Raw genomic sequence first — 25,177 nt, 5'->3', positions numbered from 1 at the left:
TATTCCGATTCTTTCGTTACGTGATACTTATTTATAGTGAGTTAGATTGGGTCATCGTTACGCATGAATCTGCTACGTATTTGCGTCAACATCTACAATGCATCAGTTTTGCAAGAAATAATTATTGTGGAAAGATTATGTAATTTTAGACGTGTTATGATGTATTACACGCATATAAGCACTATTTGTGTTATATGGGGATTGTGTGAGCGCGTAATATGGTTATTGATAAGTGGTCGTGGCTTACTTTGCGCATCCTCCACCTCACGACTTTGATGCCTTCGTGCGAATTTCTAAAAAGCGATAAGACATAATAGAGTATACATATGATTAACTTACCTGTGGCATGACATCCATACAAAATTTCAATGCTTTCTGAGCATCCATTCGCTTTTTCCAAAATTCGTGCGCAGGAAACTATTTTGCACTGATCCAGGTTACCCCGTCTTGGTTGGTTTGGGTTAGGTTAGGTTAGGTTTGTGTGGCACCTGCGCAGACGTTGTTGCGCAGTGCAGTCGTATGACGTGCGCATGTGAGGGCACCTTGAGCTCGTTATGGTTAATTGTAAATTATTAAACACTCAAAAATTCGATTCATTTACTTTAAAAAGTATATTATATTCTGGGCTTCACTTTCATACGTAATTTAATTTTTTAGAAGGATATTTTATTGGACACATACTTTCAGGAATTGCAAGTACACCAATCACTTATCACTTAAATATGATGTTATTGAATATTTCATTGTGGAAGTATATATATTGTCACACGAAAAAGAATTTATTAAAATATTTATTTAATTTGATATTACACTACATGTATTTATTACAGTGACCCCAGTCATCGTTATAAAGTATAAATGTTCTCAAATTACATAGGTCGAGCTTCTGCAGATACGCGATATCTCTATCTGATTTACGTGTTACTAACTGGTAAAAACGTCTTTATTGAGCACACATGGCATGCAAATGTCCTTTCACTGAAGTCGTATGTCTCAATGTGGCGAACCGCACATATTCTTGCATGTTATGTTAGATTGGTGTTTCACTTGTTTCTATTCTCACACGTCACCGAGAAGACATCCTTACACTGAGATTCACTGTAGGTAGCACCCGTTAATACGTGATTTAACGGTGGTAATTAATCTTGTTAATGGTCCTTAAGAACTCTATTTCTAGAGCACAAAATTACGTTGATACTGACCGACCGAAATCAAATAATTCCAACCGTAGTTTAATGACGACTATTCAATCGGGACCAGCCGACTGTTCCAAGACAGAATCAGTACTGACTGACTTCTGATTGGTCCTCGATGCGATTCGAAAGTATTGATTTCTTTCCATTGAGGTCATCACAGATGGCACGTCTTATCTTTGGTTCCGTATTTTTCCGATAGACTGCGTCTTTGTGTTTGTACGTCGTGTTCTTCGAGTAAATGTGAGGCAATATTTTCTATATATTTTGTTGACATTTGACATAGGACACCAATATGTTACCACAAGTATGACGTGCGCCACGAATTCCTCGCCCACCAAGCATTGCAATTAATGTACCAGAGATTTATATTCAGTTTTTTGTTCGGCTATTTATATTAAGAAATGACGTACTATCATTTGTGTATGTTTATTCCGATTCTTTCGTTACGTGATACTTGTTTATAGTGAGTTAGATTGGGTCATCGTTACGCATGAATCTGCTACGTATTTGCGTCAACATCTACAATGAATCAGTTTTGCAAGAAGTAATTATTGTGGAAATATTATGTTATTTTAGACGTGTTATGATGTATTACACGCATATAAGCACTATTTGTGTTATATGGGGATTGTTTGAGCGCGTAATATCGTTATTGATAAGTGGTCGTGGCCGACTTTGCGCATCCTCCACCTCACGACTTTGATGCCTTCGTGCGAATTTCTACAAAGCGATAAGACACAATAGAGTATGCATATGATTAACTTACCTGTGGCATGACATCCATACAAAATTTCAATGCTATCTGAGCATCCATTCGCTTTTTCCAAAATTCGTGCGCAGGAAACTATTTTGCACTGATCCAGGTTACCCCGTCTTGGTTGGTTTGGGTTAGGTTAGGTTAGGTTAGTGGGGCACCTGTGAGAACGTTGTTGCGCATGAAGTCGTATGACGTGTTTATGTGAGGGCACCTTGAGCTCGTTATGGTTAATTGTAAATTATTAAACACACAAGAATTCGATTCATTCACTTTAAAAAGTATATTATATTCTGGGCTTCACTTTCATACCTAATTTAATTTTTTTACAAGGATATTTTATTTTACACATACTTTCAGGAATTGCAAGTACACCAATCACTTATCACTTAAATATGATGTTATTGAATATTTCATTGTGGAAGTATATATAGTGTCACACGAAAAAGAATTTATTAAAATATTTATTTAATTTTATATTACACTACATGTATTTACTACAGTGACCCCAGTCATCGTTATAAAGAATAAATGTTCTCAAATTACATAGGTCCAGCTTCTGCAGGTACGCGATATCTGTATATGACTTACATGTTACTAACTCGTACAAACGTCTTTACAGAGCACACATCGCATGCAAATGTCCCTTCACTGAAGTCGTATGTCTCAATGTGTCGAACTTCACTTATTCTTGCTTGTTATGTTGGATTGGTATTTCACTTGTTTCTATTCTCACAAGTCACCGAGAAGACATCCTTACACTGAGATTCACTGTAGGTAGCACCCGTTAATACGTGATTTAACGGTGGTAATTAATCTTGTTAATGGTCCTTAAGAACTCTATTTCTAGAGCACAAAATTACGTTGATACTGACCGACCGAAATCAAATAATTCCAACCGTAGTTTAATGACGACTATTCAATCGGGACCAGCCGACTGTTCCAAGACAGAATCAGTACTGACTGACTTCTGATTGGTCCTCGATGCGATTCGAAAGTATTGATTTCTTTCCATTGAGGTCATCACAGATGGCACGTCTTATCTTTGGTTCCGTATTTTTCCGATAGACTGCGTCTTTGTGTTTGTACGTCGTGTTCTTCGAGTAAATGTGAGGCAATATTTTCTATATATTTTGTTGACATTTGACATAGGACACCAATATGTTACCACAAGTATGACGTGCGCCACGAATTCCTCGCCCACCAAGCATTGCAATTAATGTACCAGAGATTTATATTCAGTTTTTTGTTCGGCTATTTATATTAAGAAATGACGTACTATCATTTGCGTATGTTTATTCCGATTCTTTCGTTACGTGATACTTGTTTATAGTGAGTTAGATTGGGTCATCGTTACGCATGAATCTGCTACGTATTTGCGTCAACATCTACAATGAATCAGTTTTGCAAGAAGTAATTATTGTGGAAATATTATGTTATTTTAGACGTGTTATGATGTATTACACGCATATAAGCACTATTTGTGTTATATGGGGATTGTTTGAGCGCGTAATATCGTTATTGATAAGTGGTCGTGGCCGACTTTGCGCATCCTCCACCTCACGACTTTGATGCCTTCGTGCGAATTTCTACAGAGCGATAAGACACAATAGAGTATGCATATGATTAACTTACCTGTGGCATGACATCCATACAAAATTTCAATGCTTTCTGAGCATCCATTCGCTTTTTCCAAAATTCGTGCGCAGGAAACTATTTTGCACTGATCCAGGTTACCCCGTCTTGGTTGGTTTGGGTTAGGTTAGGTTAGGTTAGTGGGGCACCTGTGAGAACGTTGTTGCGCATGCAGTCGTATGACGTGTTTATGTGAGGGCACCTTGAGCTCGTTATGGTTAATTGTAAATTATTAAACACACAAGAATTCGATTCATTCACTTTAAAAAGTATATTATATTCTGGGCTTCACTTTCATACCTAATTTAATTTTTTTACAAGGATATTTTATTTTACACATACTTTCACGAATTGCAAGTACACCAATCACTTATCACTTAAATATGATGTTATTGAATATTTCATTGTGGAAGTATATATAGTGTCACACGAAAAAGAATTTATTAAAATATTTATTTAATTTTATATTACACTACATGTATTTACTACAGTGACCCCAGTCATCGTTATAAAGAATAAATGTTCTCAAATTACATAGGTCCAGCTTCTGCAGGTACGCGATATCTGTATATGACTTACATGTTACTAACTCGTACAAACGTCTTTACAGAGCACACATCGCATGCAAATGTCCCTTCACTGAAGTCGTATGTCTCAATGTGTCGAACTTCACTTATTCTTGCTTGTTATGTTGGATTGGTATTTCACTTGTTTCTATTCTCACAAGTCACCGAGAAGACATCCTTACACTGAGATTCACTGTAGGTAGCACCCGTTAATACGTGATTGAACGGTGGTAATTAATCTTGTTAATGGTCCTTAAGAACTCTATTTCTAGAGCACAAAATTATGTTGATACTGACCGACCGAAATCAAATAATTCCAACCGTAGTTTAATGACGACTATTCAATCGGGACCAGCCGACTGTTCCAAGACAGAATCAGTACTGACTGACTTCTGATTGGTCCACGATGCCATTCGAAAGTATTGATTTCTTTCCATTGAGGTCATCACAGATGGCACGTCTTATCTTTGGTTCCGTATTTTTCCGATAGACTGCGTCTTTGTGTTTGTGCATCGTGTCCTCGAGTAAATGTGAGGCAATATTTTCGATATATTTTGTTGGCATTTGACATAGGACACCAATATGTTACCACAAGTATGACGTGCGCCACGAATTCCGCGCCCACCAAGCATTGCAATTAATGTACCAGAGATTTATATTCAGTTTTTATGTGAGGCGATTTATATTAATAAATGACGTACTATCATTTGCGTATGTTTATTCCGATTCTTTCGTTACGTGATACTTATTTATAGTGAGTTAGATTGGGTCATCGTTACGCATGAATCTGCTACGTATTTGCGTCAACATCTACAATGCATCAGTTTTGCAAGAAATAATTATTGTGGAAAGATTATGTAATTTTAGACGTGTTATGATGTATTACACGCATATAAGCACTATTTGTGTTATATGGGGATTGTGTGAGCGCGTAATATGGTTATTGATAAGTGGTCGTGGCTTACTTTGCGCATCCTCCACCTCACGACTTTGATGCCTTCGTGCGAATTTCTAAAAAGCGATAAGACATAATAGAGTATACATATGATTAACTTACCTGTGGCATGACATCCATACAAAATTTCAATGCTTTCTGAGCATCCATTCGCTTTTTCCAAAATTCGTGCGCAGGAAACTATTTTGCACTGATCCAGGTTACCCCGTCTTGGTTGGTTTGGGTTAGGTTAGGTTAGGTTAGTGGGGCACCTGCGCAGACGTTGTTGCGCAGTGCAGTCTTATGACGTGCGCATGTGAGGGCACCTTGAGCTCTATATGGTTAATTGTAAATTATTAAACACTCGAAAATTCGATTAATTCACTTTAAAAAGTATATTATATTCTGGGCTTCACTTTCATACCTAATTTAATTTTTTTACAAGGATATTTTATTGGACAAATACTTTCGGGAATTGCAAGTAAACCAATAAACTTATCACTTAAATATGATGTTATTGAATATTTCATTGTGGAAGAATATATATTGTCACACGATAAAGAATTTATTAAAATATTTATTTATTTTTATATTACACTACATGTATATACTACAGTGACTCCAGTCATCGTTATAAAGTATAAATGTTCTCAAATTACATAGGTCCAGCTTCTGCAGATACGCGATATCTGTATATGACTTACATGTTACTAACTCGTACAAACGTCTTTACAGAGCACACATGGCATGCAAATGTCCTTTCACTGAAGTCGTATGTCTCAATGTGGCGAACCGCACATATTCTTGCATGTTATGTTAGATTGGTGTTTCACTTGTTTCTATTCTCACACGTCACCGAGAAGACATCCTTACACTGAGATTCACTGTAGGTAGCACCCGTTAATACGTGATTGAACGGTAGTAACTAATCTTGTTAATTTTCCCGAAGAACTCTATTTCTAGAGCACAAACTTACGTTGATACTGACCGACCGAAATAAAATAATTCCAACCGAAGTTTAATGGGGACTATTCAATCTGGACCAGCCGACTGTTCCAAGACAGAATCAGTACTGACTGACTTCTGATTGGTCCTCGATGCGATTCGAAAGTATTGATTTCTTTCCATTGAGGTCATCACAGATGGCACGTCTTATGTTTGGTTCCGTATTTTTCCGATAGACTGCGTCTTTGTGTTTGTACATCTTGTCCTCGCGTAAATGTGAGGCAATATTTTCGATATATTTTGTTGACATTTGACATAGGACACCAATATGTTACCACAAGTATGACGTGCGCCACGAATTCTGCGCCCACGAAGCATTGCAATTAATGTACCAGAGATTGATATTGAGTTTTTTGTGAGGCGATTTATATTAACAAATGACGTACTATCGTTTACGTATGTTTATTCCGATTCTTTCGTTACATGATACTTACTTATAGTTAGTTAGATTGGGTCATCGTTACGCATGAATCTGCTACGTATTTGCGTCATCATCTACACTGCATCAATTTTGCAAGAAATAATTATTGTGGTAAGATTATATAATTTTAGACGTGTTATGATGTATTACACGCATATAAGCACTATTAGTGTTATATGGGTATTGTGTGAGCGCGTAATATCGTTATTGATAAGTGGTCGTGGCCGACTTTGCGCATCCTCCACCTCACGACTTTGATGCCTTCGTGCGAATTTCTAAAAAGCGATAAGACACAATAGAGTATGAATATCATTAACTTACCTGTGGCATGACATCCGTACAAAATTTGAATGCTTTCTGAGCATCCATTCGCTTTTTCCAAAATTCGTGCGCAGGAAACTATTTTGCACTGATCCAGGTTACCCCGTCTTTGGTTGGTTTGGGTTAGGTTAGGTTAGGTTAGGTTAGTGGAGCACCTGCGCAGACGTTGTTGCGCAATGCCGTCGTATGACGTGCGCATGTGAGGGCACCTTGAGCTCGTTATGGTTAATTGTAAATTATTAAGCACTCAAAAATTCGATTCATTCACTGTAAAAAGTATATTATATTCTGGGCTTCAGTTTTATACCTAATTTAAACTTTTTACAAGGATGTTATATTGGACACATACTTTCAGTAATTGCAAGTACACCAGTCACTTATCACTTAAATATGATGTTATTGTATATTTCATTGTGGAATTATATATGTTGTCACACGAAAAAGAATTTATTAAAATATTTATTGAATTTTATATTACACTACATGTATTTACTACAGTGACCCCAGTCATCGTTATAAAGAATAAATGTTCTCAAATTACATAGGTCGAGCTTCTGCAGATACGCGATATCTGTATATGACTTACATGATACTAACTCGTACAAACGTCTTTTCTGAGCACACATGGCATTTCAAATGTCCTTAGTTTAGTTTAATCGGTCATCTGCGCCGAAGTTTTTTCGTAGTGACCTGATGCAAATTGTCCGTGGTAAGGCATCGTATGAGTTCTAATATCGATTGCGGGATATTAAACAATAAAATATTTCAATGTTCTCACATTAAAAAACAATCTTGTTGATTGAGTTACCACCATAGCTTTACACTTCAAAGATTTTACATTGTTTACCTTATAGTTTGATTTCGAAGGACTATTGGCTCACGTCACTTGTGTATGTTTTTACTCAATTGTAGTTGTTAAATTGCATTTGTAGTCTGCCTACGCTTAGGAATCATTAAATTGCTGAAGGCCCTAAAATCATTCAGTTCCGTGCATTTTGAGGATGTGTATTTAGATGTGATTTATTCTATGCGCCATTAATCACGTACGAGTGTGCCGCGCCCTTGCTTTTAAAGAACACACTTTCTGAATTATCACCTTAAATATTTTTTTGGTTTAATTCTGTAAATTTGGGCGTCTTGTTGGGTATTTCCGCACATGTAGCCACTACAAATAAATGTGGCCAAACGTGAGTATGCTTAAATAAAGCACACTTGAAATGGTCGTGGCCGTTTTTACGGTGCTCCACCTCGCGACTTTGGTGTCTCCGTGCGGCTTTACTACAATATTTATGACATAATGAATTATGAATTGTATTAAGTTACACGTGGCATGACGTCCATTCAAAAGTTCAGGAATTTCTGACCATCCATTCGTGAAATTGGTCCGCAGGACGTCGATTTCTGCTGACTCAGCAAACCCCGTCCTGGATGGGTTAGGTTAGGTAAGGTTAGTTGGTATATGCGCAGAAGTAGGTGCGCAGTGGTGTCACGGAAGGTGTCCCATACTGGGCTAAACAAACATAGTCCGTAATGAGATACTCTAAAGTAAAAAAAAATGTTTTAATCATCTTTGGTAGAGCTTATAATATGGTAGAACGTGGAAGGTAGGTCGTTTGTAGTAGATCCAGGGCAATTTATAGTCATTTTCAAAAGGAATTTAGGTTCATGATTCACCAGAAGAGGATCTGGTGGCATCCCCACATGGTTACAGCGGAAGTCCAAACTCTGTACTTCAGAGCGTTTCAGATAATTTATAGGTGCCAGTTCTAACGGTGAGTGAAGCTCTATGTCAATATTAAGATCCATTTTAGGCGTATCACCGGCTAGACTTTTTACACCATTGAAGTCAAAGTCGTGGGCAGAACGATCCACGGTTTCAAAATAAAACAAGTAGCCAGCATACTCTACAGATTGGTGGTAAACAGAAGGTACTCTGCATTTTGATGTGAACCTAGAGCCTCTCTTTCGAAATAGCACTTTTCTTTCGCAGAGAATTTTCTCCAGGAATAAATGGTCCCTTTTAGTGATGAGTTGGCGCATGCACAGGTACATACGTCTCTGTTCATCGTTCCACATCTTAGATTGATGATCATATGAATGTTGGAAACAGAACCACGTGTTAGGCATCCTGTAATAAACCGAAACACAGATTAAATAATTATGTCGTGTTCGGTGCAGGGAATTGAACTGGGTGTAAAATTCCAGCGACCTTTGCCTACGTCATACGAGGAGGTCAAATGGGAGGAAGGCCCCATGTACTCTGTTACTTCCCCTCACACATCCCTACCCTGATATCTCGATTCCAACGAGTTTGTTTGTAACTGCATCGAAGCTCGGAGATATTTTGCGACAATGAAGCTCAGGCTCGTGGTCTAAGTTCTGTGCCTGGTTGTGCCCAAATAATTTTCAAGCGACATATGTTATGACTGTTTGCAACTAAACTCGTGACATCGGGAGGCTGCCACCTCCCAAGATATGGACCACTCAGGCTAGCGGGTTATCATATCGTGTCAGAGCCCTGACAATCACAGTATGCTATTCGAGATTGCAGAACCTCATAACCTGATAAAGCGTTCTAAAATACGCGAAAACCGTCTACCGGACCTCTCACGTAAAAGTGAACGAACAACGTTTTTCACTCCAACAAATTTTTTATGTCCGAAACGTACGAAAGTCTTTTCAGGGAATCAGACTTACAAAATGAAGTATACGTTAAAGACTTACGAAATTATCGATCTTAAATTTTTATTGCGGGGGGGGGGCTAGACAGAGGCCACTTTGCCCACTGGATACCTTATTCGGTTTTCGACACGGGGGAAGATTACACACGACAGACAGACTTAAAGGAACGCGGTGCTTATAACGTGTCCTTTTCTCGTGTTGAGGTGCTGTGCTTTGTGCCTGTCGGCAATCGGTTGTGTTTCTTCGAACAAAGAAACAAAAATCCCAAACAGTGGACAGTCGGTCATAGCGGTGGCGATATTACCGACACTCACATGACAGTCAGCGAGGAAAATCTCGGTCACGAAAACCGTTGTTATTTATTCTTGCATCCGCAATTTCACGCTCAGTATCGAGGAAAGGGGTTCAGAATAAACAACAGAAACAGCTCGATCCATAGAAGTGATCAGACGATGGCGCGCGGCTGGGATAAACGTAGGTTTTGGTAATGTGCGTTTACGTAATTTGTGTTCAAGCCTCTTTGATAAGTTTCCCGATTACTTCTGACTAAACAAGTCACTGTGACTTACTGCAACAGTTTGAAATTGAACAATATATTACAGCACGGCGAGAAAGACGAATTTTTACAATAAAACTTTTAAGACTTCAATTTTGTGCGTTCCTTCCACTTTTAAGTATCTAAAAACATCTGTTTAGGGGCTCAAGTTTTGTAGCGGAGCATTTTATAATCGACTTCGCCACCGGACCTAACAGTGAATCGAGGCCTTCTCAAAAATATTCTGCAAAATAATAACAAAATTTAAAATGTATGAATACAATCTCACAGCCTCAGTGCGTTGGACCATTTTGCGAGCGCAATCAGGTCAGCCACACCACCGCTGCGCTCTCTGGAGACGGACAAACTAACTAACTCCCTGGTAGCGAAACCCGGAGGTCCAACGCCGACAACACCAAAGCCCGTCACCGGCCACGATCCTTCGCCAACTCCGTCCATTTTCCATCGTCACAGCCAAAAATTCCGTATTCACGCGTTGTTTCCCCCCCTCCACGCGTGTCTGAAGACCGACAGTTTTGTTAATTCGCATTAGAAACTGAAGATGGCGATGTGGCGTGTTATTTATTGATAAAAGGATTTCCGTATCGCGGGGTCCCAAGTTAATGTTCACTTCCTTACCTGTAATGAGCCTTGATGTGGCATTCCGTTCCATTGACTGTAATCGCCTGTTCATACGGGGTCGTCCTGTCATCGTCCGACAGCAAGCAATCGAAAAGGTCAATGAACTTTGCCCCAGAGATGGAATAATCATTGTTCAACTTCTTCTCAGTAATTCTCTCGAAGTGGTTCATGAACGTCCTACACGGAACCATCAGTTTTGTGACGTCGTTTACTTTATATACGTAACGCAAATTGACTTCCAAGTCTTCTGGAGAGTCGTGGGCCAGCCGCAGAAACGAGAGGAACTCGTCCAGCAGAGTGCCTGCGTAGAAGCACGCTAGTTGTCCGGAACCGGAGTAAGGGTTGCAAACGTACCTCCAGGTGACGGCTGTCAGCAGACTGTACTACAAACAAACAAACAAAGAGGGTAACTGTCAGACAGTTTCCTTGGTCCATGTAAATGCAATTCTGATACCCTTATTCCACGCAGGAGCGGCTGATTAAAACCCCCCGCAGTTGGTTCGTCGTCGGTTAAATCATAAACGAATAAACAGCCGATGTTACTTTGGGTGGTTTTGCTGTTTGTAGCCGAATCTGCAAGAAACTTTCTTTTCGACTAAGGGATTTTCATTAAACTTGTGTGAACAAGTCACAAGACGTTTCCTTCGCCCATACGAACTCTTAGGTTGATGGAACACTAGCACGAATTCGATGTTTTATACCGAAAAGAGGTTTGAAAAAATTCCGTCTCTTGAGATCTTAGCAGACAATTATAAAGAAAAGTTGAATTATTAACATAAATGGCCGATTTAATTACCTCACCATAAACATTGAGAAATATCACCAATTATAGCCACCGTTAGTTCTTAACAGAACTTCTTCTTAATCTGTTTCTGTTAACAATAAATAATATTAATATACGCTAAATTGTTGCAATGGTGAATTAATTTTTTTTTTTAAGTATTAATATCTCTGTTACGTGTCGTATTTTGCATTCAGATGAATGTCACATAGCTGACTTTTCAAATCTTAGAACATTTACTGAGCAGATTTCATATATTTTTCAGAATTCGGAAATTGTGAATTATACGGATACGGTACTAACTAACTAGATGGCTTATGGAAGCCCAAGGTCCATAATCAAGCTCGTCATTATGCAGTTTCCTCCACGCCCCATCGTCTTCCCTCTTAGGCCCAAATATCCTCCTCAACATCCGATTCTCAAACACCTGCAATCCGTGTTCCTCCCTCAGAGTGAGAGACCATGTTTCACACCCATACAAAACAACAGGCAAGATTTCAATTTCGTATAGTTAGGCTTTAGGTTTCTAAGAAATCTGACGGGAGGACAAAATATTTTGAACTCAGAAGTATCAGGCATTTCCGGAATTCAACCTTTCCCCCACTCTCTTACCTGAGACTTCATAAACATCAGCGCAATGAAAGCTCGATTCATTCCTATAAGTTCTTCTTCTGTTCGAACTTGTTCAATACGATGTTCGATATCCTTCATAGCTCGATCGATCTTTGGACCCAAGGTCGAGAATCCCCGATTGAGAACTGAGGTGGCGACGTCACAGAATCGCTTGCACACGAGCCTCACTCGTGTAGCCAAGTCATCGTAAGAGCACTGTTCGAAAATGAGAGCCAGCGCCTCTGGCGGCAAGTCCGTGATGTGCAGTCCAAAGGTTTCCTGTTCCTGTTGACCGGAGGCTCCAACATTATCCGACCCACCAAATCCACTAGTCACTCTTGACTTGTTAAAGCGAATAAAATTGGTCATCTCGACGAGAGTTTTGTGATCAGAATATTCCTGGTTTTTAAATGATATTATCTGACTTAAATATTTAAGACTTACGATTCAATGCGTTAGGTTTTTATTCGATTATCACACGAGAGACAAAAACACGTCCTCAACTTTCTCGCTACTCTGGACAACAACAGAAACTTACTAAGAGTCAACAATGAGACAGCTAGCCAACAATGTAAAGCAGTCATTGTTGTACAACAATGCTCTGACGTCACGTCTCGCAGTTTACACTTCCAACAATCAGTTTTCTCACGAAATAATGTATGTAGGTGATGTAGATAGCTGTATGGTAGGGTTTTAACGACAATGCGCCAACTGCATCGGTTATTTAACATCGTATAATAACATAATATTACAGAAATCTATAATGTAGAAGGACTTCGACACAAATCCTTCCTTCGTCGACTGTTTTAAGGCGGGCTACGTAATTCGAGTTAGACCCACTGTGAAACTTTAATTAAATATGTGGGATGATAAGATGAGTATTAAATAAAAAGACAAGACACACAGAAACAAATTTAACATTTAATTCAAATATTAAAATTAAGAATAGCTGAAGTATGCACACCAAGTTTAAAAAATTGAACTTCTGACAAATAAACATTTATATTCGAAGGCAGATGAAACACTGTAGTCCCAAAACTCAGGTGCGACGACAAACCTACGCTGTAAAATGATGGAAAAGATTTAGAGAGAGAAACTTTAAAGTTTATGATGATGAGGACGGAGTGGGTTGCAGACATTTTAATAAACTATATAAAATTATGTTAATGCAAGTGATCAGTACTGCCTGGACCAAGTGTCTGATTAATGAGGATGAAGCCCATATGTTTTAATCAACAAGTCCGAGGTTGAATTCAGTCCTGAGCACACATCTCAGCTGCAACTGGGATGTAACTGCTTCCGTCCTACATTCTTTAACAAAATGTACATGGCACGGAAACTTTTTGTGAAGATCAAGACGACGCTTGGATATATTTATTCACGGTATTCTGTTTGGTATTTTTAAGTAAGTTAATGTATAAATACAAAATATTACAACAAAATACACACAACTAAGAACTTGCATTCAGTTAAGATACGTAAAATATGAGACAGCTCCAACCACACGAGGAACTGCAAATTCAGAAGATTATACATACAAATAAGCACTTTCAAATGTTATCGTTTGTTTTAAGGAACAATAACTCAAAGTTACACTTACCGTTCAATCAGTTAACTTTAAAATTTAGAAGAGATGTGCCTACAATGAGATTTTTCTTCACCACAAACAAATAACACCAACGTCCACCGCCATGACAGCTCGAGAATGTTATATAGTATGCCGTCATCAGCTGTACGAACAGACAGCGCTATTCAAATCATTTGAAAGTTAATTTGGATGGCGGAATAAAACGCCACAACCCAGTCCCAATCTCTAAGTCTGACCTCAGAAGTCGAAAACTGCTAATCGCTGTAAGTGAACATTGATTTGAATTTAAATTAGATCGCGAATCCCGAAACACGTGAAAACAATAACCAATCAACTTACACAATTAAGGTTTAGACCAAAGAGAATATACTGGTACCACAGTCAATACCAACATTGGAACGTTTTAGTTGCAGCTCCAGGTCTGCCAAATTAAAAATTAATCGAAATTTATGTGAAATAATGGTACTGCAATTCAATTATCAATAAACTTGCAAAATTGATACGAGAGTCTCGAAAGTGACGCAGACATCGTCACAAAAACATACAAATACTCTTATTTATATCTGTATCTCGCAGACACATGCCTTCAAAGAATGGTGATAGTGAGTATAAATGCGTTCTTTATATGATTTACAATATCAATACCTTGCCAATGTTTCCTTTTCGTAACTCCGTCCGATTTGATGCTCCTATCCCATATCATGTATCTCACTGAGGAGACTAATTGCTCGACATAACCATACTTTGCTTTGTAAAATTGGGTGACAGCTTAGGCACAATATTATAACTACATGATAAACATTTAAACTGGTGCTCATCTAACTTTGCACCACAAACAGATACAACTGGTCACCCAATGCGAGGCCTTAAAAAACAGTGTAAATGTTGTACAGTTCAATGCTTCTCTCATGAGACATAAGCTTTCTTGAAGTCTGTAAAAGAAACTCTGAAGATGTCTTATCTCGACATACATATATATTTATTTATTTTTAAACACTTTTTACATCATGCAATACACAATTTTTGAGATACTCTTTTTCCTTATACACAATTCAGTCTGTTTACAAAGTAAATGCATGATAGCCATCCGTGCCGATCTAAACTCAAAGCCTGATCCTAAGACAAAAACTAATTCACAAAAAAAATCAGAGCCGTCTTTCAGTATTTTTCCAAATCTGATATCATCTTTCCATGAACAAGTTGTTAACATATGTGAGACGTGTAAATCATCTACAATCATAAATTGAGGAATACTAGGGCAGAACGCTCATTTCGGAGCTTCTCGGAGGGGTTGGTCAAGTTTTTAAAAAGCAACGAACCCCTTCGGGGGGGGGGGGGTTGGTTGCGTTTTAAAATCTTGAGTAAGACACTAAACTCGGCATTGTTGTGGTGTACTCGGCATTGTCGTGTTCCACAACAATGCCGAGTTTGTTTATACTCGGCATTGTTGATGACATAATTTATTGACGACAACGAGGAATCACAAATTTTTATAATATATAAGATTAAGTCCCAGCGATAATCGAAATATAATCAGCACGTGGAGCAGTCTCTTGTTACTGTCAAATGTATTGAAGTGTGCAGGGACTTTATGGAAAGGGATATACAATTCTTGTCATGAAAATTCAGGAGAGCAAATGAGAGAATCCCATTACATCTTGCATCTCTAATTTCTTTTGGACAGACATGCATACTACATTGTTTAAAAACTATTGTTGATTACGCCACGGCGTTGGCTGAGGAGGGGAGGTTTTATGACGTAATAATAAGCAACAATATATCCCGAAACGGATTGTTTATTTATAAACAATGCGTTACCCACAAACAGCTGGTGAACAATAGATTATTAAGTCTTACGCTGCCCATAGACAGTATAAAAAGTGTTAAAAGAGCTGTGTGAGAAAGAATGGCCTTGCCGAAGTCCAAGATTCCTAGATATCATAAAGAAATTAGTAAGTATATTAATGCTTACGTATTTATTCCTAATTAAATATTAATGCAGTTCATTGTACAGCTAATCTGTTTTAATATCAAAATGATATCAGTTAGGAACTTCAAAATTCACGTAAGCTTCAGAAATCGAAACGAAAAATCAGCTGCAGTGTTCTTTAGACGTATTTTTGTTTCATCAGGTCTAATTCTGAAGCACCAAAGATCAAGATTTGCGAAAACAATAATTTTCCGATTTTTTTTTGTGTATTGGAGTAACATATTGCGAAGTTTTAAAACAAATTGTTATTTGGATATTTTTTTTTAATAATATCTGAGTGACAATAAATGTGGAAAATGAGCGAAACTCGCCAAGAATAGAGGCAAGGAACGCGTAAAGAATTTTGGTACGAATACATTTTGTAAAAGAATTACATGGAATGTATATGTAGGAATGCAAGAATTAAGTGGGCGTTGCCTATTTCACATCACTTTTAACAGAGCTTCTTGCTTCCTAATAATTACATCAACTTCTGGATTTCAAACACTTTTTTCAAATTTAGAAATTTACGAAATTGGGCTCCGTCTTCAACTTGGTAGTGTCTAAGCAACAATCGAGAGATTTTTTCCTAGAAACCTATAAACAAATGAAGGGTGATACATACAATCGATAGTGTGTAGAAATCGAGAAATACGGCAGGTGTGGCAACATTGAGCATTTTCGTGTCAGCTTCGCTGCACTACCAACCTGACAAACTTTTCCCTGAGACCAAATGTCCCTAGCAGAATTTGCTGTACTGTTCCTGTGTCCCCATCCCAAATAAGCCTTTTATTGACCATAAACTTCCTTCCTTGTTGCATTATGTCATAAGCGGCTTCATTACGTCATACATCTTATGGTGGCTGGCTACGGACTGTCCGCCCGAGATTCGATCCCCGGAAGGGGCAGAGGATTTTTCCTCTGTCCTCCGCGACCAGACCGGTTCTGGGGCCCACCCAGTCTCCTATCCAATGGGCACCAGGGTCCTTTCGCGGGGGTAAAGCGCGTACGAAGCGTGACACTGGCCTTCCTATCTCCCCCCAAGCGCCTACATGGCGTACAGTGGGACAGCTTTGCTTTTCTTAGGTTCATATACTTTCACGCATTCTAAAAAAAAGAGATAATTTTTCGCTTTCTTACAAAGCATGTACTAATTTTTTAACATGCTCCATGCATAATATGAAAGCAATTTTAACTTTGAAACAATATGATCTGTAATGCTGTAATTCTGTGGTTATTTTCTAGGCTCTGCACCCCCTCCAACGAAGTATGCGCCAAAGGCCAACATCGCAGTGAAGGAACGTGTCTCATACGACAAGCAGGTGACTCCCTGGGTTGATGGTAGGAGATGTCAAACCCAAGTTGGAAAAATGACCACGGTAACTTTTCTTACATAATTAACTGCATAGAGTAGGGTCCTACTTGAAAAGATGATCAGTGCTTAGCTGATCAAGAACCCAAAAGTTCATCACCATGTTCACAAGAGCAAGATAAATGTATTCCACATCTTCACACCCTGCTTTCAAGATCCATTTTAATATTATCCTACCATTTGTGCCTAGGTCTCCTCAGTGGTGTTCTGTCTGAAAGTTGTCCCTATGCACACTACATGCATGTCACCTTCTCGCCTTCTTTGATTCAGCCACATTTTGTAAATATCCATTGCGAATATGTGCCTTCCTTTCATAATGTGCGTAGATTGGAAACAAACAGGTTTGCTGTGTGTCTGTCTGTCCATTTGTATGTTTCAACTCCAGAGTTGCTAGACAGTTTTTTATGGAATTTGGTATGAACGTTATGCCATCGTAAATTACCACATATTCATCAATTTCAATTTGCTGCAGTTGATAATGACGTGGAAGATTTGTGGGATGGGTGTGACACCAGCAACTTGTGCTAAAGTAATTTTCGTAGAAGTCGCTCGTCAATAGTTTTGAAATGCGTGGGCTGTTCCAACGCCTTCCACCACGTTGACTGTACCGAGTGCTAGAATGCTTAATACGAATGCATGATAGAGTGTAATATCCCTTCCTCTGCTACTGAACAATTTTATTACTAAATTTGTCCTGGGAGTCTACACCAAACGTTATGGAACAAATTTAGCTTAAGTCTGAATCAATCTCACAGACGCGCAGACTCTGAAACTCTTTGTGTTACATTTATCATTTTTCCTGCTACGTCCTCTTAGTTCCAAGTGTGTCAACATCTTCTACTCCAGGGACTAATTCACAGTCGAGTTTACTTTAATATCTACTTGTAAATTGTTTTTGACGTAAATACGTCTACATTTTAGGGTCAGTGTCATTCGGCAAAAATATATTACGAAAAAGGAAAACGAAAAAGTGTAACTTCATTGTTATGTTACCTAGGAAACGTCATCTGTTTATCAACAAATAAACAACAATGGTTACCTTGGAAACCACAGTATATTAGATTACCTTACATTACATTACATTACATTACATTACATTACCTTACATTACATTACATTACATTACATTACATTACATTACCTTACCTTACATTACATTACATTACATTACATTACCTTACCTTACATTACATTTCATTACTTTGCATTACATTCAGCTACCACAGACCCATCCTAAGCGTAACTAATTCAAGTTAAATAAGCAAAGTCTTAATCAAACGTTACTCAATTGTAAAGCAGGTATAAAGGAAATATTTAGAATAAAGCCAATATATAAACTTCCTTTCCGTATAGACGTATTTACGTCTAATTCTCTGGAACCGTTGTTCCACTGTAACTTTTTGTTTATAAATCAGAGATTAAGAATGTTCATGTGCGTGTAGATGACAATGAGCACACTCAAGAACTAAGTTCATAGACATTTGCGGGCACGCTGACATGTGACTGCATCTCTTGACACTTGGCTATCTTAGATGTTAGGATTCATTTATTCACGTGACCTTGAAATTGAAAACCCAGTGTTTATCACATATGTAGGGTGAGGCCATGTACTCGTGTAGGTGAATACCAACATTTTATACACTCCTCTCAAATGGTGATAACCACCTATGAATAGAATATGTAATAGTTTTACAAGCCTGGTGTAAACTGAGAGAGTTACTGAGAAAATACACTGAGAAGGTTGATAATAACTGACTAATGTAGCTGCGTCAAAGTGGGACTCGACTGATTGAGAAAAAAAATATCCAGTCCCTTAGGATAACAGGTAATTGGGGATTTCTGTAAATAATAAGTTTGTTTCTTTCAGAGAAACGGTACATATAGCATGAGGTCGACTAAAGGAACGTGTGATACCGCATCTTCTATGCGCAAGACAACAAAATTCATAAAACCTGCAGTGAAACAAAAATTGTCTAAAGAACAGGTGAGAGTCATAATACTTTTCCATATTATTTGTTCTTTGTTTGCATTGCATTAAATGTCTGCACTGTGCGTAATTAGAATGCCCATACTCACTATACGTTTCAATTCTTGATGTACTAAAATAATTTTAATGAAATTTAGTATAATTTTTTTTAATTTTAACCGTCTAATAAAAATAAAATATTTTATTAAATATTAAAATATTATTACTACAATTAACATTTAATATTTCATCTCATGAAATTTAGTATGTTGGGCAAATTTCAGTATGTGCTCTAATGGTCTAATTAACCCCTATTTTCCATTGACGTCGAATCAAACCTTATGCAATTTCCCACAAAATGGCTCACTGTACACAAATCTCGTCTATGTAATATGGTGTGAATAATAGCAAAGAATTCAACTTTAAAACTTCTTTTATTTCAGGAGAGCATTATGGAAAAGCATTCAGACATCAATGATCCGCGTGACAACGTTCTGAACTCAGCTGGTAAATATGTGGTCCCAGTGGAAGAGGATAATTCAACTGATCTGAGGAGAAGAAATAGTCCTTCAACACCCTCAGGCATAACAGAGACCAACTCACAAGCTGCTGATGTCACAACGAGTAAGTTAAAGCCTTCATGACAAGAACAACAACAGGATTTAGAATTGTATATTAGAAAGTTAAGTGACAGCCTGGAATCTCTGCACCTTATGATAAACCTTTGGGTTCTATAACTAACAGATAATTTTGTAACATTTAAATTATTTTGACTTGCCCAAGGAAAATCTTCCACAAACGAATTAAGCAAGTAGATTATTCGTTACTTAGTTACTGCGACCTCTTCTTTACATACTTATGTGTTGCAAGTTTAGACGTAAGTCATGATCAGATGGTCTGTATGGCACAAGAAAAGATTCATCATGTGTGAAAAAGACAACTGATAACGTCCATTGTGATGTTTCTTGTGAATATGGGGAGGCGAGACATTGCCGGAAGTACAAGGAAGAGACATGTTGTGTGGTGTGTTATGGCCGAGATTCCAGGGTTTGCGTGTGACTTTTCTTTCAGTACTGCGAAATTATGCACTTTTACTACGAGACAATTTCTCTAGTTTTGAAACGGTATGTGCAGATATAATTCAGTTCGGCATTGCGGAATATCCCATTATGAGTATCTGGGCTGACAAGCATGCACGAGGCAAATGGAATAACAAAAAAGAGCAGAATTTGCTTTTGTCTTAATGAACAGCTTCATCCGAAACCGATTTCCAGTGTTAGGTCAAAAATGTTTGTAACCTGTTCTATGTCTTAAATGCAAATGAAACGAAAGACCACAGCGATATTCAAATGCGGATGACTGTGCTAATTTGGAGGAGTAATTAATTTGGTTTGCCTAAAAAGTATACAAAGAAACAATCTGCAGAGATCCAGATTTTAAAAAACTCCGGGTGAATTTTGATTATGAAGGATACCTTAAGTATCAGCCCACACCACCACCATTGTACTGATAATTGGACGTGTGACTCGTGTGTTTTATCTGGATCTGATGTCCCATTGGCTAATTACACATCTCGTTAATGTGCGTCTTCTAAATGGCATAATTTTAGAAGACAGGGCTAAAGCCCATTACGCTGGTGATTTTCATACTTTATAGAACAAACAATTTTCGCTGTGGCCTGGGAAAAATGGACCTCTCATCTGGTCTCCGAGATGTCCTGTACTGACCACGCACATTCGATAACTGGGCATGGTCTTTTGTGAAAGAAATGCTTATCGCAATTCACATGCAGTTCGCTGCTGAAATAAGAATAAAGATTCGCAATATCTTCAACACTATTACGTCTGTAAAGCTTCACAGGCCTCCTAACACACTTCGTGATCAATGATGATGCGTGTTCACTTTGACAGAAACTGTACCGATCAGTTGGACAGTTGATGTAGTGAATGGCATGACATCTCTTAATTCCATTAAATTTGCATTGGCATTTGTGTCATGTTCCTTTGTAATTAAAATGCTTCCACACTAAAACACTGCTCCTGTGTTATGTCTTCAGCACCATCTGATCATGAATTTTTGCTATCCCTAGATTCACTCAATCTTTGTTTATGTGCAGAATCCAAACACAATCAGCAAGAAGCCGAGCTCTGGATTAAAATGAAGGCTACTCAGGCACAGCTAAAAGCAGCTGAGGAACGCACGAAGGAAGAAGCTGAATTACTGGAAAAATCCAAGAAAGAAGCCGTAAGTAATAAGTTGAATTCCAAAGATTTATGTAATTTTATGTCTTGAGCAGAATTTTCTGTAATGTCACTTAAACGTAAAAGGAAAACGGGCGTGGATTTGTGTTTGCGGTTTAACGCCACAACATTAATACATACAGGAAAGCGGAGCTGAAGCACCTCAGCATATTCTTAGGTTTTGCAATCGTACGTGCGAGTGACCAGTTCCTTCCGCACAGTGGACCCCTAACCCAGGAAAAGAGCACCCGGTGCCCACTGAACAGGTTACTGGGTGATGTGCTTCTTAAACAAGGTGTTTGACCCTGGTCCCTCCTCATCCATCATTCATAATCATTCCTGTAAAAATCATCGTAACAGTAAAAAATACTAGCATGGCAATGCACTATTCTATGTAAAGTCTCTCTTTCCTTAACCCTTTGAAGCCGAAGATCGTCTGAATATTATTTATGAATTCAGTCCTTACCGCGAAGAAAACACTTCACTTAACCATTAGAAGTCGAATCAGGCGGTACCACAATAGATTTAACAAAAGAACATCCCGGTCAAAGCCTTAAAGGTTTACCTACACTGAATAAACATTTGTCTTTCTTTCCTTTTCATTAATTTTTTCTTTAGTGGAACCACGTGGTTAACCTGTACACAGCACTAACAGGCATCAGCAATGAAAATGAGGACATTCAAAATCTAATAAAGGAGAACCAGATGATGATTGGAAAGCCAGCTCTTCTGCTGTGTCAGCAATGCAAATTCTTGAAAAGACGTGAAGACTTTAAGCAAGACAAACAGACAGAACAGGTATTCAAACAAAATGACCTGATATCATGTATTAAGAATTATTTCTATATATTTGGACATTTGACAGATTCTTAAGAATTAAATGTTGCTGAATAAAACCATAAAAACGTCGATCAGGACTTTTAAATTAAATTTTCAAGCTTCGGTTTAACCTGTTAAATGTAGCGACAGACATGATTAATAACAGCAGTTGAGTCAACCTCACAAACCTTATGCCACATCATTTAAATTTATTGTATCGTGGCATTATGAGATTGGTTAGTTTAACCCTCCGGCGCTCGCATCCACCGCTGGAACGTCCCGTCTAGCAATTGAGCAAATACTTAATCAGATTATTACTAACTTTTAATTTATTTATGGAGTTACAATTAAGAGACTGATAAAATGTTAAACATTGTATAAATGTCCAATTAGAACTTTGATTTCATTGATTGAAATTTCTAAGCAGTCTCTTTGCCTGGAATAATTTTCTATAATTTTACCCAGTTTTTCATTTCTGAATTTTGTGATATCACCCCCATCCCAAACTGAGTAGCAAGATCAGAGACACGAACACCATTTTCATGTTTGGCTATGATTTCTTTCTTAACATCTATCATGATATTGGTATTTTTTCTTTTCACTTTGCTGCTTTCTTTGGCTCCATGCTGGATCATTCTTCTACGAATACTGCCGACGCTGATACTCCCAGCTTATCGCTTGCGTGTTCGTAACTCGAGACACAGTACGCCATCCGAGACGCTTTTTGTTCGGAAAATTTGTTCGTAAACTGAATTGTTCGTGAACCGAGGTTTGACTGTATTCACTTTGGAACACAAACACTCCCGTGTGAGCGGGCCGCCGCACTATTAGAATTCTAAAAGTAAACTGAAAAAAGTTGGTCTGTGGTCGTAGCTAGAAACATTTCCTTTGAAATTTCCATGGAGGGGGGTTTCCTCTTAACATAGATAAAGCAACAAGAGAGAAAACAATTCCTAGAAAGAGTTATCAGACTTTTACTAAAAATGCGGCGCTGCGCTCACAAAATATTAAGTTTTAGTAAATTCAATGCAGCAGGTAATATTTTATTCATTAAGCAATGCAAAGTGCAAAATATAAAAAAACATTAATATAACTGTCGTTCATTTTCAAGGTGGACAAGAAGATTTCAGCGCAAGCAGATAAAATGAAGAAATTGACAGTGGAACTAGATAGAAAATTTACTAAAGTTACATATTTAAAAAGTCAAATTGAAGAAATGCAACAGAAGAAGATTAGTTTGCAAGAAAAACGTGCATACCGTGATGGAAGTATTGTACGGCTGGAGTTTGCCTTTGAAAGAGATAAGGTCCACAGTCCATCACACCAACACATGAATGGAGACGTGAAATTCTGCTAAATTTGATCGTGCTACCCTCAAACTTCCTGCTTCTGGTATCCAAACACTAGCTGTATGACAACTTCAACATTACCAGTCTAAAAGCGCATGAAGTTAACAAATTCTATCTTTGAAGATGACTCTCTTCAGGGATGTTGCGCGATGTTTCAGATGGCCTACTGTCCCCACCACCATAGCCTGAGAACAGAAATATCGAGGGAGAAATTGGGAGAAGGGGCAGACCACAGTGGAATTACATGATTCAGAAATGCTCATTGCTCCTTCACCTGGTCTCAATAGAATGGCCGGTCTTACCACTGCAGGACTGACCTCATTTGCTGGGTGTTCTGATCTTCAAGGAGGCCCACAAACTCAGTGTTGTGGAGGACAGAAGCTTTCTGATGTGGTTGAAGGTCGTGCTGACAGAAGGAAGGAAGGCGACAAGGAACAGGTTTCTCTGGGCTGACCCTGATAGACTGAGGATCTGATAGCTGCTGCAGCTATTTTGCCTCAATGTGGCCCTTAAGATCATCATGTAAGAAGTTCCCGCACGCACAGTAACCTCTATCTTGATTAAAACTCTCACCAACCTTCTAAAAAATAGCATGAACTCTATGCTGGCAAAAAAGGGCCCGGTCGCTGTGTGACCGGGGAAACCTGGAGTTTCTCTGGGCCAATTTCAGGCAGAATGGCGACAGTAACTAGCAGATCTGATGGGCTCTCAGTCCACCAGAGAGATGCCCCAGCCCTAGAGAAGCCTGTCTGTTGCCTTCCTTCCCTTCATCAGCATGACCTTGAACTGAATCAGCAAACTCCTTCTCAATTTCGTTCAGCCTGTGAAGGATGACTTAGGACTCGGTACTCCAGAGTTGCCACCAAATGCAGATACATGGACCAGATGATTATCAGGGAGACGATTAGGTTCAAACTACACCCTGATAAGAACAGAAATCGTAGTCTGCATCTGAGCCACTCCATCAATGGACGTAGGAGGCCTCTGCTTGCTGTTTCCTCCTTTAATGCCCTCTCGTCTGGCCAAGGTTCTACCTTATTCAACCTGCACCCATATCTCAAGAAAGATTTTCACATGCAGCTTACTAATGATGGAGACAGTGACAACCTCTGAATCATCAGTAAACTTCCACCAGATTACACAGTGCAACATCTCGGAAGACAGTCATCCTTTAGCCATAACAACCTGAAACATCACAATTGTACTCTTCAAAGTCAATTTTTTGAATCTCTGTAACCATCGGTGCAGTAGGGGATGTATGAATATCAGTTCAAAGTGCAAAATATACTTTAACATTGATTAAACTGCGGGTTCTTCAAATTCAAAGCTGCATTTATTCTGAAAATGGTTAAAATAATTATTCCTTTTATTAATATTGTATTGGTTTACTAAGTGCCGTCTTCATTACAGATGTCATACTTCACGCTAGGTACAACTGATTTCTTGTTATGATTCTGTTCCGGTCATAGTCATCCCATACGGTAACTGCGCAATTGATTCATTCTAAACTGACAGTAGACTAAAATAGAATAATAAATAGCCCTTTACAAAACGAAATGTCCCCCAAATTCTGGATCCTTCTATCCACAAACACAGCAACATCACTGCTGGCTAAGGAACTTCCAGAAAATGTTCCGAGAATGGCCGACGTGCGTTAACCATTAACCATGAACCATAAACGGCGTACAGACACGTGGTGAAGCCAACCACGAACGTGTAATAAAATGGCTCAACCACAAACTGTTCTTGTATAGTCTTGATACATGCAAAGGAATGCAGGAAGTCCGTAG

The 25,177-nt window shown here is 38.4% G+C and overlaps 2 protein-coding genes across 5 annotated transcripts in view; one reads left to right on the top strand and one right to left on the bottom strand.

The window, feature by feature from the left end:
- The window catches only part of LOC110840124 (uncharacterized), a 184,138-nt gene extending 159,425 nt beyond the window's left edge, over positions 1-24,713 (top strand). For 2 of the 3 annotated variants that reach the window (XM_087345414.1, XM_087345412.1), the window contains 6 exons: positions 16,887-17,020; positions 18,881-18,997; positions 19,423-19,603; positions 21,096-21,223; positions 21,838-22,017; positions 23,150-24,713. In XM_087345414.1, the coding sequence (XP_087201540.1) occupies positions 17,012-17,020; positions 18,881-18,997; positions 19,423-19,603; positions 21,096-21,223; positions 21,838-22,017; positions 23,150-23,395 (861 nt within the window). In that variant the 5' untranslated portion in view covers positions 16,887-17,011 and the 3' untranslated portion in view covers positions 23,396-24,713. Of the gene's footprint in view, positions 1-15,480; positions 15,625-16,886; positions 17,021-18,880; positions 18,998-19,422; positions 19,604-21,095; positions 21,224-21,837; positions 22,018-23,149 lie in introns of those variants that run through there. The other variant, XM_087345413.1, reaches the window with a different exon arrangement.
- Positions 7,096-12,606, bottom strand: LOC110841002 (uncharacterized). Of its 2 annotated transcripts, XM_022086309.2 has the most exons (4): positions 12,529-12,606; positions 12,085-12,369; positions 10,689-11,074; positions 7,096-8,960 (listed from the first exon to the last, which is right to left on the bottom strand). In XM_022086309.2, the coding sequence occupies exons 2-4, from the start codon at positions 12,181-12,183 to the stop codon at positions 8,393-8,395; spliced, it is 1,053 nt and encodes a 350-aa protein (XP_021942001.1). In that variant the 5' UTR covers positions 12,184-12,369; positions 12,529-12,606; the 3' UTR covers positions 7,096-8,392. The 2 variants fall into 2 exon arrangements, with proteins under 2 accessions (XP_021942001.1, XP_021942000.1); XM_022086308.2 differs by having other exon boundaries at positions 12,085-12,598.
- Positions 24,714-25,177: the final 464 nt, after the last annotated feature.

This window comes from Zootermopsis nevadensis, unplaced genomic scaffold (genome assembly GCF_977971745.1).
Source record: "Zootermopsis nevadensis isolate Lab colony 2312 unplaced genomic scaffold, Znev_1.0 Znev_ptg000009l, whole genome shotgun sequence".
Taxonomy (NCBI): Eukaryota; Metazoa; Arthropoda; class Insecta; order Blattodea; family Termopsidae; genus Zootermopsis; species Zootermopsis nevadensis.
The sequence above is the reverse complement of the archived record's forward strand: the minus strand, read 5'-3'. Positions and strand labels throughout refer to the sequence as shown.

Excerpts from the sequence above, each read along its gene's own strand:
- LOC110841002 (XM_022086308.2), bottom strand. The coding sequence starts at position 12,453 with ATGACCAATTTTATTCGCTTTAACAAGTCAAGAGTGACTAGTGGATTT. Across the intron at positions 11,075-12,084 it reads TGATGTTTATGAAGTCTCAG|TACAGTCTGCTGACAGCCGT; the intron begins GTAAGAGAGTGG and ends GTTTGTTTGTAG. Across the intron at positions 8,961-10,688 it reads CACATCAAGGCTCATTACAG|GATGCCTAACACGTGGTTCT; the intron begins GTAAGGAAGTGA and ends GGTTTATTACAG.